The sequence below is a fragment of the Bombus impatiens genome, unplaced genomic scaffold (assembly GCF_000188095.3).
Source record: "Bombus impatiens unplaced genomic scaffold, BIMP_2.2 scf_1528, whole genome shotgun sequence".
Lineage (NCBI taxonomy): Eukaryota > Metazoa > Arthropoda > Insecta > Hymenoptera > Apidae > Bombus > Bombus impatiens.
Window position 1 is genome coordinate 333,623 of NT_177947.1, and position 20,082 is coordinate 353,704.

General features: G+C 32.5%; 1 protein-coding gene across 8 annotated transcripts in view; it reads right to left on the reverse strand.

Moving 5' to 3' along the window:
• Positions 1-20,082, reverse strand: part of LOC100747068 — a 203,890-nt gene that overhangs the window by 15,492 nt on the left and 168,316 nt on the right. For all 8 annotated transcript variants that reach the window (XM_033324152.1, XM_033324158.1, XM_033324151.1 and 5 more), the window contains one exon: positions 12,211-12,541. In XM_033324152.1, coding sequence (XP_033180043.1) covers positions 12,211-12,541 — 331 coding nt within the window. The remainder of the gene's footprint in view (positions 1-12,210; positions 12,542-20,082) is intronic.

The following is a 20,082-nucleotide window of genomic DNA, read 5'->3' on the forward strand; positions in this document are numbered from 1 at the left end:
GAGATATATTTAATTTTTACCTTATAGTATCAATATTGATCAATAAGAACTAACAAAACTAGATTCGACCTCGTTTTTCCACGAGCGTCGCCGTTATTATTAGTTTCGATAAAATTAAATTTATATCCACAAAGGCTATAATTTTAGTTCGCTATTTTAGCGTGAAATCATATCTTGTATCTTTTGTGCTCTAAGATTAGTTTGAGTTTGACGTGGCTTATTTTGAGCTTTGCCTCAGCTACTTAAGTAAAATGAGTTTTGCAGGGGGGATGAATTTAGAGATAATATGTACGTAAATTCACTGCGGTACGCTATATTCGCATCCATAAAAGTTTAACCGATGCACCCCTATATGAATGATTTATAGATTCATTTTATGGATGATAATAATGGCACTAGATCTTTTGATGGACTTTTACGATGTAGGGAAAATTTAAAGATAAATATATTTTTCAATTTTAAACTGTCTGGCCGATTTTTAAGTTGAAATACATTAAGTACAGTTAAATATAGATATGAACCATAATATTTCAAAACTATAAGTACTCATTCTATAATCAATTAATATCTCTTGGGAGAAAAGTCTAGTAACAAGAAATATCAATTATATCCTAAATACAATCAAAGGTGATAATTCAAATGCTATTTTTTGATTGAATACAAAGAAAATCCTAAAAATCGAAATTCTCTTTGCGTTTAAAAAATCGTCATTAATCAACGATTGAATAAGTGGACACGATATTCATACGAAGACATCTATGAAGATGTGTATTCGGCAAGTAAATCGATAGTGGACTTAGAAAGAGATAAAAGTTACGCATATGCCTTAATTGTATAAAATTATTTGTCGTTGAATATTTATACACATTGACGTATCGAAAATAAATATTAATATAAAAAATTTGCAATGTGCGATTCTCTGAAGGATATTGAATTTTTTAAACTCTTTTTTAAAATACATATGTATAACGTATAAAAGTTCAGGTAGTCATTTATATCTCCACCGTAAAAAAAATCCAAGGTTCCGTTTCATCGAATAATACGAAATTTCTGATCGATAACGTTCGCATTTCACTTTCACCGTTACCAATAAATGTTTCTTTTCTACAAATCCGTCTATTTATTTTCGATCAACTTTATGGAACGAAAGTAAGCTGCTTCCCTTAAAGCGAATAGTTTCCACTGTTTCAGTAGCGACATCATAAATCCTTCTCTTTTTTCTTTTCACTCGTAAATCATGACCCTGAGGAAGAAACGTTCGATCACATTAAGCGAAGTAACGCGTTTCACGAACATCCAGCAAACTTGATTTACTTTTCTCGGCTGGTATCACAATCATTGCCATTTTTTTCTACTGACATTTATTCTTTTTTTCTTCATTTATTAACATGACCTATAACCAATTGGCATCGTGGGTCGTTACCCTCACTTTTCCTAACGGAAGGTGCGAACAGCCAATCCGCGTTGTTAATTAAAAAGGGCACACCCACATCGAGCTTTCCTCCGTAATGAGACGAGAACATCTAGAGGAGAAATAGACAAAACCATCGAACAGTGAACATCTCTCCGATCAGTGTAAACCTGTGCTGTGAAATAAAGACAATAGTTGTGTTACGACTCAGCTATTTTATTTCATCAACCAAGTTTACGTGACAAGTGCGACGTGTTTTCAAAATTTTTACCGAAAGTTTCACTTGTTGAGCGTTTTTCTGAAGGCCTTTTGCGCTTTTTTTGCTTCGTTTCAAATCATTCTATTGCATGTACGCGCGCAAATTCGAATTTGAAGACATTTTAGGACAAGTAAAGTTTGTTATTCTTTTCTCAGCTATGTTATTACCGAGCGACGTTTTATTCGGATAAGAATTTTCAATTTTCGTTGTGTAACGTTACCTTATTATTTTCTGAAGAAATCGTTCGAATCTGGCTATAACGTGTATAATGTCTTTGATCTTTCACAAAGAATAACTTTAATTAAATAACCGTAATTTACAGAGATTCATATTATAATTATATAGAGCGTAATATTGATAATTAGACAAAAGCCGATATTTTCCGCGCACGTAGCAAGCTCATTGCTATTCACTCGATATAGTTAGCCAACATTTTGTATCGAGTTTATGCATGACTAGAGCGAACAAAACGCCTTCCCAGTATGCACCTGGAATATTAATACTTGAATAATAATCGTCATAAATTAATATTAATGAACTTATTATACTATAATAGGTATCTATCACATAATCTCACATTTTGTGTTCTTTGAATCAGATTTTTAACGAACTTGGAGACTTTCAAATTCCAAAGTTATTTTTTAAAATATTGCCCTTTCCTACTAAATTCTGCGATGCAAGTACTGACAGTTTAAATTAATTTCATTCTTCACTGCAATCTTATTTTGCGAAGAAATATTTGCTTCTGACAATGAGTAACATGTTGATAGCATTCTTTCTGTACCTTTAACATTGTATCATATTTAGTATAGTATAGTGTTCTTTCATATGAAATATTCCATTCAATTCAATTCAATATGAAATATGGGAAAAATTGTTAATTCAAGAAGAAACAATTTTTTCTCATTGAATTATCCGAATTATCTTAATTATTGAAAATAAGTGTTTTTATAAATGTTTTTAGTAATTATAGATTATTCTTCATAACAAAAATGAAAAACTTGACGCAGCGAATGTTATAGATAAACCGATTTTAATCAACGAACGTCACTTCCATTGCCCACGACCATACGCATTATCTCTCAAAATATTAAAAACGCAAATAGATTTCACACAACCATAAGTAGAGTATCGTTTATTTACACATATATTGTATTAATTAATTGCAGTTATTGTCACATATCGTTATTGTTGTAGAATTTGCAGTATATCGTTTGAAAAAATACCACACCTTTGAGTAGTTGATCGTAGCGCAGAAAGTATAGTGTCGCATTTAAGAAAATGATATTTCATATATGACGAACAATGTACCATTTAAAATCATAGAAGTTCTAACAAATAATGTATTTGCTTCTAATAATGATTTCTTAATTCTAATACGAGATTTCTAATTAATAAACACGAATGACGTGTTTTCTATTTTACAATGTATTCGATTTTCAATGAACATTTTCATAACAAAATATAAACACCAAATTTGTCTTCTTTTCCGATATTAAATTCAGTCTTTAAACAATTCTCAAAATTCTACTCCATCGACAATAATGTTTCATTATTTCTATTTAAATTCAGATTTTCTACTCCATCGATATCTCTATAATCTCTTTTTAAATTTTCTTTGCTTTCTTCCACTTTCTCTGTACAGCGACAAAAGCGAGAAACCTCGATGGAATGATGATGATGTTGAATGCGTGGAGTTTATCGCCACATTGGGAGTATCGCGAGCAAAGATTCATGGTTCACGAATCGTATCTTTTTCCTTTCTTCCATATATCCCTCTAACCAGACCTCTTTTCGCTTAAATTGTTGGTAGGTGTGAGAAACACATCGTGTTTCTGGAAATTAGGCTGTAGATCCTATTTCACGTAGGTGAGATACTCGCTGGTATTCAGCATCCAAATGTACTCGTTGCACTGCGTTTCGCAGTGTGAAGAAATACGAGCCTATATTTCTAACGGACTGAGATAGTGAAGACGAACTACAATACAACGCGTCGTTTCCTACAAATTTATGTAATAGAATTTAAGATATTTCAAATAGATACGTTTTTATTGACAGGGACATTTTTAAATGAGGAAAATTCATCTAATTATTAAATAATAATTATTATATTATTTTTGTGAGTGTTTGTCTATTATTATTACTCGATTTCTAATTACAGGCTATCATTATTTAATCATTGAACTTATTATTATTTATTTATTGGTTTTCGTCACATCTCCTGGTAAGGTATATGTATGTTGCCTGTTGGCTACAGAATAACCTTGATTTACATAGCTTTCTCATTTACACTCTTGTACAACCTCAAGATACACTAGGCCCTGGTAACCGTGTAGTAACTACAACTACATGTATTCTATATACATTTACATATATACATTTTTGAATAGTATTTACATGCTTAATTTCGTACAGTTACCAAAGTAATTAGTGCTGCTAATTAGTAAGTAATTAGTTAGCCAATTAGTGCAATTTTATACTTCTATACTTCTATAGATGGTGCAAAAGATGTGGTGTCTCCTTTAGGAAATTTTTTAATTCTACTTCGTAAATTTCGTTGTAAATTTTTACGTCGTATTCTATTAATTTGAAGCGATTGTACATCGTAGGATATTTTTCTTTGTATCTTTGAATTTGGTATAATAACAAAGTAGGTACTCGACGGCGTTGCTGGTTCTGCAATATTCACAGAATCCAGGATACTGTTTTCTGATAAGATGCGAATGCGTTGGAGTAACTTATCCTGAGTCTGGTTATCTGCATTTGTTCTTTTCTTGTCAAACTCATGGGCTTACTTCACAGAAAGAGGAATTGGGAGAAAAATTTTGTTGTTGAATTGGAAGCAGATCCTTTCCAGTAGTAGTATATTTTTAGTATATACATTGTCTTCTAATATTAATAACAATAATGTTAGTATATATCCATTCGATCATAATTTGCGACGATTTCAATTTTCATTGAATAAATATATTGAGTATTTGGTTGCATTAAATAATTGGCTTCCTCGTGGTATCTAGTTTCACCAACATTAAAGCAGACTTTTGTTAGTCCGGGTTTTCCATAAATCGGACGTATCTCTTTTGAAATTCTAATTTCTTCCTCGGTATGTAAAGACTATGGAAGCATTGCTTTCATTTTCTTCATGCTGTTTGAAATATTCTCGTGTGTTTTGTTTGCTGAAAATACTATATCTACTATAATTAACTGTATTTAATTCCTAATTCAAGGTTTTAAGAAATATAATTAATTGTTATTAATATCGAAATGTTACATACATATATATACACATATTTCCATAAATTTTAATCTTCAATCATTTACATATACCAAAGGAGCACGATAAAGAATATTTTTATTTACTAATGTTTGCTTTACAAAATTGTTTATGTAGCAGATATTATTTATAAAATTGTTTAACGTCTAAAATCTTGAATATTTTCTCTTCTTTTTATGATTTCAGATTCCTTCACGTTGCATTTTCTCGCGCGGTATGTCGAAGTTTCTGAATCTACATGCGTCTCGTAACTTATTCTTCTCCATCTTCTTCTTTTGCCTTCCTATATTCGTAGTTTCCAAGCAAGGTCTGTTCACGACTGAGAAATTTTTCTGTCATATCCACAAGTTTTATCCTCTTAGCAACACTGGTTTTATGGAACGAATAAAATTTTTTAGACGGTATAGAATATATAGCAATTTGTTATAAAACATATTGTAATATAGCAATACTTCTAATATTATGATAATTTGTAAAAAATATGGAACAAGGAAGTATCAGTAAGTAGCCTTGAGTTTTTAAAAAGTTTTTGAGAGCTTAGAATATTACAATTAAAGTGTGTAAAACAGGACCACTTTGGAGGCCAACGTCGAATTTGAAGAGTATGTCCATCGAAATACATTAATTATTATTTTTCTGTCAGTAAACTATACTTGTTTTAAAAACACGATTCTTTTTCTTCCATCACTATTGTTTATTTTAGTTAATCAAGAGAAAAAAGTAAAAGAGACAATTTTCCTAATCTTCTTTCTGTTAACATTATTGTAATTGATATAGACCTGACAAAATTCTATTACTTTTATAATCTAACTTTTTTTTTAAATGGAAATAAAAAATGTTATGCGTCTATTATTTCCTTATAAAACGAAAGAAATTTTTGGGACAACCTAATAGAATTACTTTAGATAGGTTGAGAAAAGGAAAAAGGTCTGGAAGTTGTTAATAAATTATTAACTCCTTCATGGACAAATTAGTAATATAAATTATCAGTAAAAATTTGTAATTTATATAGCTACATATTTGACAGAAAATAAGATCATTTAGATACGTTTGGTTGTGTTCTATGCTCGGTACACGATATACATATTGAGATTGAGAAGGAAATCAAAGAGCAAATGTGTCTACGTCCGACGTTAATTGCATCACCGGCTGGCACGAGACGATTGAATTCGTGATCTGTCATTGCCCAAGGCTGAATAGATTTCACGTTAAATCAGTTTCGATGTGCGGCCAGTTTGTTGTAGAAGTTAGCTTAACAATCATACGTTCATTGATTTCCTAATCGATTTAACTCAGATCTACTCTGCTAATTATATTCTCAAATTAATGTAACTGTACACTTCGTTTATTTTCATCCACATTTATCGTAACGTGACGTAACACCGTTTCTGTTTGAATTCTATTTATTTAAATGGAAGCTGATTTAGTTATTTTTCTATTTACTTTTGCCCGTCTATATATTGTCGCAATAACATATCAATATATTTTCGAAATGATATTTAGCAAATAATGGTGCGTACATTTATTTCTGCAAATAATATTAAACTAAGTTATGTTTCTTTAATTTCTAAAAATATCTCTATGTTGTGTTATTAATTCCTATTATATTATATATATATGATAAATTTTTATATCCAGCATCCTGTAGTAATTTAATAATCTCGATTACTCCATCTTCGATTATTTTGCATCATATATTGAAATGAAACATAACATCGAATAATTATAAATGAAATATCTTTTTGATATTGTTTGTATTTTCACTCATCATTTCGTGTTGAAAAGCTAAACTTTTGAAATGCGCGTATTTCTTGGACTGTTTTACTGCGTAATATGGTCAAAGTTAAATATAACGATTACCGTGTGATCTTTTCCATACTTAAGCAAATAGTTACTTTTGATTAAAGCTATACTATCGGGAAAGTAGAACATCTGATAAATTGCAACAGTAGAACCGACGGAAGCGCACGAAGCGAAGACTTTACAAGATAAGAACTTCCGCTTAGATCTCGTTACATTTTTCCTTAAACTGCAAGTACCTTTAACTACAAGGAAACGTATTATATTTACAAACCTCGCTTACACGTTTACTTAGCCCTGTGTACCATTGCGAGTGAAACCGAAGAGGCCGTATCTTCGGTTATATTATGGCCCATAAAAAACAATGCAAGTGCGAAATCTTGCGCCGCTGCGTAACCGAAGAAACTTTTATTACGATACTGACGAAGCGAAGTGCAAAATTGTTCTATAACCTGTTTCACAAAACAGCAATTACAAGCCCATTCGTATCTCAATTGTTCCATGTTTTCTAACACTATGTAATTAGAAAATTAATCAAGGAGAACGAATTTCGTCTTAGTTGTGAACGTTTTCTTTCATCGAGAGGATAAAGGAAACGTTTTAGATTCAACGTGAACAATTGAAAGGTTGTAGGATATTAGCTCAAACCGATAATACAAATATTCTATATAATTTTGTTGAAATTAGATAGATAAATGTTTTATGCAGGATGAATCATGTGATACTCTCCGTTAGTCTGCGGATTTTTCTGCATTTATGAGAAATTTGTAGATACAAAAATGCACAGAATGCACGTGATATGTAGAAATATATGTATAAGTACAGTACTTTGTAACATACCTAATAGATAAAACATTTTTCTATCTAAGCTCCATTTTGTAAATTCTATTTAGAAAAATACGAATTTGCATAAGTATTCGCAGTTTACTCATTATCATAAAAATTATAATAATCGTCCTTCTTTAAAATATCGATCTAATCTCATCAAGGATATCAGGTAACACGGATAGTAAATCCCGTCATCAAATAACATCTTTCTTGTTAAACCTCGTATCAAAGGAATCCTTGTGATAACGCCCCTTTCAGTTAGTAATTATTTAATTCTGCAAAATGTGTAAACCTGTTGTATCATTAAACTAGCTGTTATATTTAGACTAATATTATATTATAAAACTATTATATTATATATAACTATGTAACTAATATAACTATAATATTATATTATAAAATTATATTGGACTACTATTATATTATAGATAATATTATATTATAAAACTGTTATATTTAGACTTATATTTTCTTCGGACTTGAAATTGAGCTTCGAATATCTTCTTTAAATAAATAAAATATAATACGAAGAAGAATAAAAAATTTCGAAAAATAAAAGTTCGATGTTAAAGCGGCATTAAGATCAATTGTTCTGCAATAAACAGCGCGCCGATGTTACTAGCAAATCATGCATTAGATTCATACGTAATCGACGTCTTACATTTCAATTTGTCGCAACACCTGGAACAAAGCCATTCGATTTGCCAGTATGTCTCGGATACGTCGATTTTTATCGTGACATTCGCAGACCCGTAGATTAAAACTGTTCTATTTCTCTCTTCCTTTTCTTTTTTATGACGGAACGTCGTTTCTTCAGACAGTATAATCTTCCAATACTTCTTTCATGATTATTCGTATGTGATATATTTCTTTGTCTACCTGTACCGCTTACACCGTGAAACTCCGTAGTAAAAAAAAAAAAAGAAGAAAAACGGGTACGAGGAAAAAAAGGAAGCCAAAAAAAGAATAGAATTTCGACGGTAAAGTGGAATTTTTATTGTTTATTTGATGCGTTGTCGCGCTACAGTTCAGCTAACGCTACAGTTTGTGTTCCTATGGAAATCGTTCGCCGGAAATGTGGCTCGTATTTCCGGCCAGACAGATCATCCGTATGTACGTACTTTTGCATTTTTGCCATTCTAACACTAAAAAGAGAAGAGAAATATCACGTATAGAATGAACGACGTAGATATGAAAATGTAAAGTAATTAAAAATATATTAAATTCAGAGTAGAATAATAATTGCAGAATATAAATATTGTGAAAATATTTGGATTATTTAAAAACATTTATTTTAAAATTCTGTGAAGTTATGATATTAAAGAATCCGGAAGGAAGGTTACATCGTGGAACTTAAGTATTCAATGTACGATAATGTGTATTTTTAATTAATGCGATGATAAAAGATCTTATTGAAAGCTTTATAGAAAATGGAAAATTTGTTTTCTTTATTGTAGATTGTAATTGAAATCTTAAGCTGTGTTGCGTTTGTGTCCAGGAATCTCATTTATTACAAGCGTAGGCTGATTGCCAGAGGTTCAATCTTATTATGCTTGTTTGCTATACACGTTAACAATAGGTCAATTGATCTAATGTTTGATCATAATACACACAAACTGCCCCGTTTGTTCACCATGAAACATTCGCTATGTATTTGAAGAAATACATTTCAGGAATATGCATAGAATATTTCAGAAAATTTTGAAATTTTCCTATCGCTGATTTGGCCTCTTGAAAGATTTCAGCTGTACGTTAGTTTAATATAGTATACAGTTGCAATAAGTCTCAAAAGTTATCTCAAACAGTTAAACAGCAAAAATTTAACGAACGATTCCTTTTTAAAATAAGGCATTTCGTAGAAGTTCAAATTCCTGTGAAATAGTCCTGTGAAATCAAATAGTTTATTTGCTAGTGACACTTTTGACACCCTAACCGCGGGGAACGTATCTTCCTGTACAAAATCAGCTATCATATTTTTTTGTACGAAATCTTGGACAACTTTTTCATATTCTTCTATACAAAATTGCGAACGAAACTTATCTTACGTAGATTTATTAGAATTAACAGAATAAAGAAGTAGACATATTTATTAACAGAATAAGTAGACGCGATGTGCGGGCGTCGCGGCTCGAGGATTAACAGTAATCATAAAGTGTGCTTAATGTTATGTAATGCTTAATGTTGATTAGAAGAGTCTCTTAGATAGCACTTAGTTAATCATCGCATCATCAACTATAAGCACTTATGAGGTTAACCTATTACCAGGCCAGTTGCCCTGGAGTCGTGTGAGAAGTCATGCTTGAACATACCGAATTGAATCGGAATTGCTATTAAAGGTGATCGATAAGGTCTTCGGATTGCGCGTATTTCAACATCGATTTCAACTGAATCGAAATGGCACTTCACGCGGATAACTGCGTTAGCATGACGAGCAATCGTCATTCAATTATAAATCTACATTGCATATTAATGTTAAATCAGAAATTAATAACAATGACAAGTAGTATTTACTGTAATTTAACAGAATTATAGAGAATGTTCATTGATATGTTAATATCACATGTAATTCCTTCCTATTGCCATGACGCAATTGAATATATATGATGTATATGTATTTTCATATTTTAAATTCTACACGTATACATTCCTCGTTTTATTCGTTCAAGTATATTGTAAAATGGTTAAGAATATTTATGATTCTCGATGCCAAAAAAAAAAAAATTAAATATCGAAATCGATGCCAAATCGCGCACTATTTTATTTGATGTTTGCTGTTATATTTTTGGAGAGCGTGACTGATGAAACTTTTAGTGACAATAGTTTTCATTTTTCGGATTTCATCTGTACTTATGAATTTAGAGACAAGCTTATAATTTCAAATATTCCTTGATATTATGTCTATAAGAGGCGAAGAGCTATTGCAATCTAGAAATTGAATATTGTTAAAGATTTTAAGAAGAAAAACTCGATTGGAATTTAATTGAAAAGTTGAAAGTTTCTGGGCATAAATATGAAAAAATCATATTCATTTTTTCTACAAGACAACATTCATTACTGCTAGCTTTTTTTTATTTTACCATATTATGTTACAATTTTTTATTTCAAATAATATTATATTTCAGAACATTATTTATATTAATTTTTTATTCAACAATTCTTAAGGATCATAGTAGTAATAGCATTATATGTTACCTTTTATATTGTAAATGTTTGTTATCTTCCCGTTTTTACAATACTTTTGTAATTTCTTTATTCGCTTTACAAATGTATTGCCTACTATGAAGCAGCATTTCCATATCGTTTAAATCCAAAATTTTCTTTCGCAGCTCCATAGACACGCCTTTCATGCATATATACATATATTATATAAATTGAGGTATATGACACATACCCGTTTGTATCGACCATTTCGACGCATTGTCAATACGATGGAGGCAATACAGAGACAAAGAAAAGAAAGAAGGTAAAATAGGAACAAAAAGATATGAGATACGATTCTCTCGAGCTGAAATATTTTCTTATTTTGTGCTCTTCTTTCTGTGATCGAGCAAGCTATACATATATATAGCTATATATAGATATATATATATATATACGTATAGCAAAAGGCCATTGATGTATCTTTCGTTAAAAGACCCTTTAAACCATATAAAATGATTTTCCATTACATTTCGTGCACCGATGAAAGTGAACATTTTGATATTTCCCTTTCTGTTCAGCTATGAAATACGAGAAATTTATTCATTTTACATAGGGTAGATAACTGAAAAGATTATGTATAAAATTTAGTCGTAGCAAATAGTTTTTTGAACTATTTAACAAATTGCGGAAGTGTGTTTTGTGATTTATATATCATGTATTAATTGGCACTAATACCATAATAAATTTAGCGTAGTAAATATTAGTAACTTGTACCTTTCGAATATGTTGAATTTTAAATCTCTATCACCTAGATAAATATTTTTATAATAATTTAAATATAATTCAAATAGCAGAAACAAATGCGGAATATCTAATACAAATCAATAATCATGCTGGCATACCCAACCTCTTTATGTAGGATTATTTCTACTATTTCCAAGAGAAATGGGGAATTTGCCAATAATTCGCGCAATCATCGCGTTCCTTTCACGCTATAGTCGAACGTTTTGATTAAAAATACTTCTAGCGAAATTGAAAGTCATACCATCAAGCGTCGTACAACTCAAGAATTATTTATTCGAATCATTGATCTATCGATAAATTCGGAGCTAGTCAAAATGAATATGAAATTGGCAATCTTTTATAGAATATTTCTAACTCTATATTCTTATCAGACCACTATAAAATATTCATATATAAAGCATCATTAAACCAAATAATTTAATAGTTAATAAATCTCTGAGATAGAGCACCATTTCTATCTGATGAAGGTAGATTTCTACATTAAGACAATTTTCAAAATACGTTACATAAATCTGAAAAATTTTGCAATCTAATAAATCGGATGAACATCTCAGATTCTGAACGTCATCACAGTTCCCATGCTCAAATTGAAACCGTTTCTCTTACTTACTACTAGCAATAAACAGAGAACTATCTCTCGTCGCGTTCATTCACCGACAACACAGAATAAAGTACTTGAGAAGAGAAACTCACCTGAAAAATGGTAACCTTCTTCAATACGGAGAGATTCACATGTAGCGCCAATTCGGTCTTCAGTTTGTCTGGAAGTAGACCAAGGGCGGTGTTGATGTCACCGCCGCCTTGTATTCTTCCTCGCGACCAGCTGTAGTCGTACCACCTGAGTACTCGCCTCTTCATCCCGCCCGGCACTTTATGATGTCTCATATATGTCTTGGCGCCATCGAGCAATCTCTCGAACTCCAGTCGATTCGCGTTTCGATTGGTGATCACGTTTCCAACCTGGCCGACGATCGTTGCGAATATGAAGACGCCGATCAGGTAACTGACTATCGTAAAGACGTACCTACGGATCAGGAAGCGAGAAAAAGGGCCGATCAGTCCAAGGAGGATGTGATCAGTGTCCTCGGTTCATGGACGAGCGGCCCCCGCCGGAGCCTTTCTCCTCTTTCTCTCTCTCTCTCTTTTTTTCTCTCTATATTTCCTCCCTTATCTCCTCTCGTTCGTTCCTCCTTACTTGCCCCTCTCTTTCTTTCTTCCCTTCTTTCGTTCCTCCCTTTCTATCCCTCTCACGTTCAGCTTGATCCAACGACTGTGTCACTTTCTCTACTCGTTCGCTCACACCCTGATTCGAAAGTTCACATACACGCGACATGTTACTTTTCACGTTCAGAAAAATGTGCGGGATTCGAAGAGGTCGCAATCTGTTCTTTATGATTCGTCAGATCTGAATTTTTCCAGATTCCCTTTCGTGTGGTTCGAATTTGGCTACGCGTTATCGGAGCCAATAAACGCGAGCAACCTTTCGAGAAGAAGACGGGGTTTGAACAGTTTGTCTCATGAGATATTCATGAGGAATTTCTGGCGAATCGGAAATCGCGATTCTTTTGTCTTTTTATGATTGCTTCGAATGCATCTTCGGAAAAAGCAGATTTGTCAATGGCGTCAGTTTTTAGCCTTGTCATACGTAATGTGATAGGATGGAACTTGATTACTGGTAGGTATTTGTTAGGTCTTCCGTCATGAAGAAAGCGTGTTTATGGGTCAATTTATGGATCTGCCTTATCTTCAGTTTTGAAAGAAATAATTTGGCAGAAGTTTACTCAAGAATGCAGATAGATATATATATTTGTGTCACTATTCGTATTGGAAAATAATAATTTTTGATTATGCATCGATATTTTAAGAATTAACCTTGCGATCGTTAATAAAAAAAATGGCACTTCTTCATTCTTGAAAATAAAGGATAACTTCTAGAACTTATCACTGATATTGTCAGACCTTAGTTTTCAAATTTTAGATTCTACGATGAAAGATGAATATTTTGAACAATAAATAATTTTAAAAGTAAAAATCGAATACTTTTCACATAATCTATCAAAGTTACTAAAGACGTAATAATTAATTATATGTTATTTATCACAAAATGAAGTCAAAATGACAAATTGAAAATTCATATAGTATTTCACTTACTTTGCTGGCTTTATCAAATCGTTGACATAAATAAACGGCATTCATGGGATACGTTCATGATAATGACAGGATATTTTGACAAATCTGTCCTTATCTATGTCAAAAGATCCGAACAAATTGGAACGTCTTTTGCAACAGCGATTCACGGCATCTCTACTGTGCGTTCCTTGTATTTAAACGTGTTCGTTAGAGTCATCTGTCATGTCCTCACTTCTGGTCAACGACGACGTACATTTTTCTGAGCGATTCCTTATCATGTCCCATTTTCCTACATTTTTCTTCTCACATTTAGGTCACGTGTAACCACTCAGACGTGCTTCTAACCATTTATATCAACCACACACGCATGCATACGTACAAGATACAGTTGGAGGCAAAAATAAGTGGGCAGGTAGTGGAAACAGATAAAAAGAAAGTTTTTGTTGAATACGGCTTATATACAGAAAAATATAAATATTAATTTCAATTATTTGCTAAATAACTTATATACATACTATAAGAATATACGAGCACAGAGCGGTTCACAGGACAAACTGATTAAATTTTAGAAATTTTAGTGTCAAAGCACTTGATTCTTCAGCTCGTATTCACTTGCTTATCTTATACAATTTCATTAATTTTCACTATTTTCTGTTCTGTGGAGTTAACAGGTTTGGCAAATAAGTGCTTCGTATAATCAATAAAGCTGAGATATGACATTAGTTCGATTAAATTTCATTGATACCTATTTGCAGTATCTGTCCACTTATTTCTGTCCCAGACTGTATATACACAGACAAAGAGGCAGGTTCGTGCAGTTTTTCTTTTCTCTTTCATTTCTCTCGTTTCGTACTTTAGCGAAATTTCTCATTCGCAGACTTTCCTTCTTCCTCCCTTCGCTGACCCGGAGCGTGTCCGCATTCCGTGTTCTTTAGACTTTGCCTCTCCGCTTTTATACTTTTCAGCCATTCGCACTCTTCATTCCCTCATCCTTTCATTGTCGTCGAGCCAGCGGAGGCTTTCTTTTCGCGTGTGCCTATAAATTTATGGGTAAAAATAGTCGGAAAGAAGCGAAACTTTCCAACTTTCTTTTAGTATATCGATGTTTATTCATTGTTTTTGCATACGATTGAGCCATTAATTTAAGAAATATTTTAGAATTTTTATATCACGCAGTTATTTATTATTTCACCATATTATTTGACGTTCCATCTTTTTCTGACACGCTGATTGCCACCACTGCTTTTTTTAACACGTTGTAGATTGAAACATACCGTGATATTTATTATACCGCATTACGCACTTTTTCCTGATAACGTAATCCAAGCCATTCGCATTGTTGTAAATACTTTAGTCCATGAAATTTATCTTATTTTAATCGTTCCAAAAAATTGAGTAAAATGGGCCACCAAACACCATGCTGACAGTCAACGTGTTAATCAGAAAAATTTGTTTCTTCACAGTTGTTGTTAAATTCCCCCTCATATGCGGATCATTCACTTTTGAAAAGAGTCCGAATTGCTATTCGATCTAGCGAAGTTCATCAGCGTTCTGAAAGGCTCAATTACTGCCCACCCGATATCAACAATAATCCACTAAAAATTGTTCCGACTGCAAGTCGTATAAATTCAATCGATATCAAGAAAACGTTCCTAGCTTTCACGAGAATAGGGAGCTCGGCAAGCTATCCGCAGGAATCTCCGGGCCTGCCCCGAAGGTTTAAGGTCAACGGCAAACGAGGAAGATTCGATTTGTGATTCGTTGAACTCTGCAGCTAACGGCGGGTTAAATTTGACCCGTTCGTAGGATCGAGATTCTCCTGAGTGTCGATCGTACTTTAGAACGTCGATTTTCTTGCTTTCGGCTTCGGCTTCCTTCTCGAACGTATAGGACTGCAGCTCTCTGATCATTAAGCGGTCGCGTCGTTAGGCGTGTTGCCAGGGTCGAGAGAGTTGGAGATATAAGTTGGGTCAGCTGGTACGACCGCGAAATGTCAGAACACAGGAAAAGGAGCGGAGAATATTTCGTTCCTTTTTTTTAATTTTATTTTTTGTAGAGACGTCACGCTCTCAACCGTTCGTGCACCTTAATGATCGCGCACAGAAAATCCTGTAAAACGTGGAAGCTATCAATTTACCGAGCGGACACTCTCTTGGCGTAGTGAAGAATTAGTCCATGGTACGTCGTGCTTCGGAAACACGTTGTACTGCACCGTGATTAAATTGTTTTGTAATTTAACGGAGTTTGTTATAAAGGAGAAACGTGAATGACCGAAGAAGTACAAATGTTAGGCAGATAATAGTGATCAGTAGACTGCGGATATACTATATAAGTTTATAGAAAATTAGAAGAAAAAAGATTACACAGAATGTACATAGCATGAAGGATATATAAAATATGCAAATGCATTCTATAATAATATTTGGTAGGTAAATCAATTTTTCCGGTTAAAAAATTCTATTTTTTAACTTATATTGTAAAAAATATGAATTTGTATAAAAATTTGCAATCTAGCGATTAATAGACTACTACTAGGATCCATTATGTATTTATGGGAAATTTCGTCGCTCTTGTTCTTGAGTGTTCTGTCGTCGCTAGTTTATAAACTGAGAGAATTGAGTTTGTAGTTCACGAAGCTTAAATATTGTATATTGTGTGAAGTAAGAACTAAAAAGAAATGAATATTTCTCGCTTTCTAAGTAGAGTTTTCATCATCTTCATTATGAATTTTTATTCCTTATACCAATGAGACGTATGTGGATCGGTTAATTACATTTTTCTGAAGAAAGAAGTTAGAACAGTTAAGAACTAGGGCGACGATTTGAAAATGCAAAAGTGCACGGAATTAATGTAATATGTAAAAATGCATAGAATGGAAGTAATATGCAAGAATATATAAAATATGCAAAATATAGTAGGTACCCGTTATAATATTTAAGTAGTAGGACAATTATCTACCTAGGCTGCAGTATTAATTATATGCATAAGGATACGAATTTGCATAAATATCCGCAGTCTAGTCAATTTTTGACACATTTGTGGTCCTTCGGGGTCAAAACGCGTTTTTATTATAATAATATAAATTTTGTACAGCTTTGTCCTGAAGTAATGGATTGAGAGATTAAGAACGAGAATCCAGCAGATCGCTAAGTTTTCTGCACCATTCAATTTCTGACACAATATCCTGGCTGACCTTGACCGGACGCGGTAACCACCGTCATCTCATTCGAACTGGATCTTCGATATTTTAATCAAAGCAATTTTCTCGACTTCATTTCGCTGAAATTATTTTTCCAAGTGGCACGGCGAAGAGGCTTGAAGTAAGAAACCTCTCGAAGTGGCTTCCGCGTTCCTCGTAGTTAAGGGGTCGGATTTAAATTCCGGGGGATCGATCTTTCCTACCCTGAAATCGCCTCTATAAAGAAGTTCCTTTCCAATTGTTGTGTAATTTCGATAGATTTATTCATTTTCAGATGGCAGTTTTGCAATGTTAAAAGTATTGGATTGTAGTATAGATAAGATTGCTGTTCCTTTTTAACTTTAGAAGCTAAAAGCCGATTTCAAAATCGACTTCTTATTTTCCTTTCTTTTTGGTTCTGAATTCTATATTTATGGATGTTTTATGGTTGTTCAGCTTTTTACGGTTGCGCAATAAAACTGATTAAAACAGTTATCTGATTATCTGTTTTCGTAATCGACTCTTTATTGCCCGTGCTTTTTGTTTCTGAGTCATATCTTTACGTTTTTTATGATCGTGCAATAAAGCTGATGAAGGAATTAACTGAGTGTTGATGTGGTTAATCTCCAGATTTCTTACAATTAAAGATGTTTTATACCATCACTCGCAAAGAAATTTTATGAATTTATACGATATGTTTAAATATTGACATTTCGACTAACGATTAAACATTGCTTGGGGTTACTATATTTTTATAGCTTCGTATTTAATAACAATTGTGTTTAAATTTTGTTTATAAAACCAGTCCTAAAGTTTGTTAAAGAATTAGAAAATTTTCTAGTAAAACGTTAATTGATCATTTGTCATACGAAAGTCTTATCATACGATCACGAAGGTCTTGAAGATTCAATTTTCTATTTGAAGCGAGTTATTAAATTATTTTTTAATCACAAGTATATCTTTATCTGATTGAGGGTTTAAAAGAACTGGATTTCTCATGCTTGATAGTAATTCCCTCATCGTAATCTGATTTTCAAGATTGGTTGATCTTCAAGGTAGATCACAATAGAGCTTAGGATTACGATATAACAAGATGTTTCAACTCTCGACTCTCGACTGGTACAGTCGGTAGTTGTTATGTAACTAGAATTCCGCGTAAATAAGTTTATTCGAGCTAAACTTAATTACAGCAATGAAAATGAACCATAGTATATCATATTATCTAATTAAAAGTTATGAACTATTAACGTTATTTCTTATATGTTACATGATACTACCATTTGCTTGCATATTTAACAAATGGTTATTTAAGGTAATTTGATTTAAATAAATACAACGTATAAAAACAATGATTGAGGGATTATGAAAATTTATACAACCGAGTAAACTTTTAACAATTGTAATAATTCGTACTAATATCTTAATCCTATTATCCGCTTTGCTCTTCTTCTAAATATTCCTTTGTACAATATGGTAGAACCGTAATTTCCATTAAAAAGATCCGCTGCATTCAACAAACTTGTCCTACCGCCTGTTCGATTGGCATTATATTGCATTTGTAATATTCAATCATTTTGTTTCTAAAGTAGTTAAATTTATTAAAATATTTATGAAATAATGGTGAATAATTATATATCAATACACTCTGGTATATGTAATACAATATCGACTTTCGTGTTGTAAAAGCGTCACCTACAAGTCGAAATCATCCAGTTAGATTCGAAAAATTATGTGCAATATATTCGATTTCATCTTTAACGATTAGGCTCCGTATAAAGTATCCAAATTATAGCGATTTTTATAATACTTCGTAGGTAGAACGATTGAATGCTCGCAGAAATCACTGTAAATGTTAAAACAGAAAAATTGTCTTTTTTGTTGGAAAATGTTCTACGTATCAATTAGAATACTATAGCATAGAATTCAAGTGCAATTTTTCTTTCTAAATATTTCTTAGTAATGCTAGAAAATCTTCAACGTCGTTTCTGTAGAGAAAAATATAAGCATCGATAAACGTCGGTTAGTTATTTCTTAGCTTTTGTTCATACCATTTATTTAAGATCTAAATAAATGGAACATTGAGTTTTTTTTATAAGTATGAGGTAGGGTATCATAGAGATAGAAGAATAAAGCGCGTGAGTCGTACGCCGTCGTGTTAAGTCAAAAGGGCGTATTTGCAACTTTCGCTTAAATCAAGTCATTGCTTCCAGATAGCGCAAAAACAGTTTACTTATATGTATATTAAATAAGAAAGTACCTACATTGAAGCTAAAGATACAACAATTATATTTCTGACGTATGTGAAATCGATGCCTACTTGTATATGCTGTATATATCATAAGACGGTAGAAGGGTTGCGTTTGTACGTGGAATAAAAAGCAATAAATAAAACAGTCACCCAGGAGCTCATAAACTACGGAGTCGAAGAAACTAATTTTTGGAATTTTTATCTGTCTGTTTATTTGTCCGTTTGTAGTCGCGTCACGTAAAAACTTCTGAACGGATTTTGATGAGATTTTCTCTGTTATATAGCTCAGTAGCAAGGAAAGAAAATAGAGTATGTTTCATTTCGATCAGTTTTGTAAGAGCTGAGAAATAGCTTATACGCTCCCACGTTTGATAAAGTTCAAGCAACCACAGTTATTGTTCACGTCGTGTTTGTTCTAAAATCGAACTTTTTTTTTTATAATTTAATATTCTTTGTTACGGAGAACAATCTAATTGTTAGTATATAAAGTACGTAGGCAAGCAACCTATAAAAATTCCTTTGCTTAAAAATTGTTCCGTATATTAGTAGTCGACGCGAACAAAGTTGCGCGTAAAAGCTGGTTGAATAATAAGAGGTATTTTTCTCAGAATCATCTTTCGATCGGACAGCTACCTCTAGTTGAATTAACACAGCAATATATTACCGTGTAAATGGCTACGATATAGGAGTAGCAAGAGAATGCTGCATATAAATCCCTACTGTTTTTGGCTGATCAGACATGTCAACTGCACGTTAATGTCGATTATTAATCAATATTACGATTACATATTTACTGTACGAATGCGCATACGTTATTAAAACAGGGACATAAGGGACCTCTATACATCGTTCTCATTCGATTTCTATATCGTTTTTCAGCTCACTCATACACCCTATCTTTATATCTCTGTAGTAGGTATCGCGTTGCGCCATCGCATTTTTCTCTTGCCTCGTTTTCCCTTTATCGGTGGGAAATACAATGTGACTAGCAAGCGAGCAACGTGTTTCT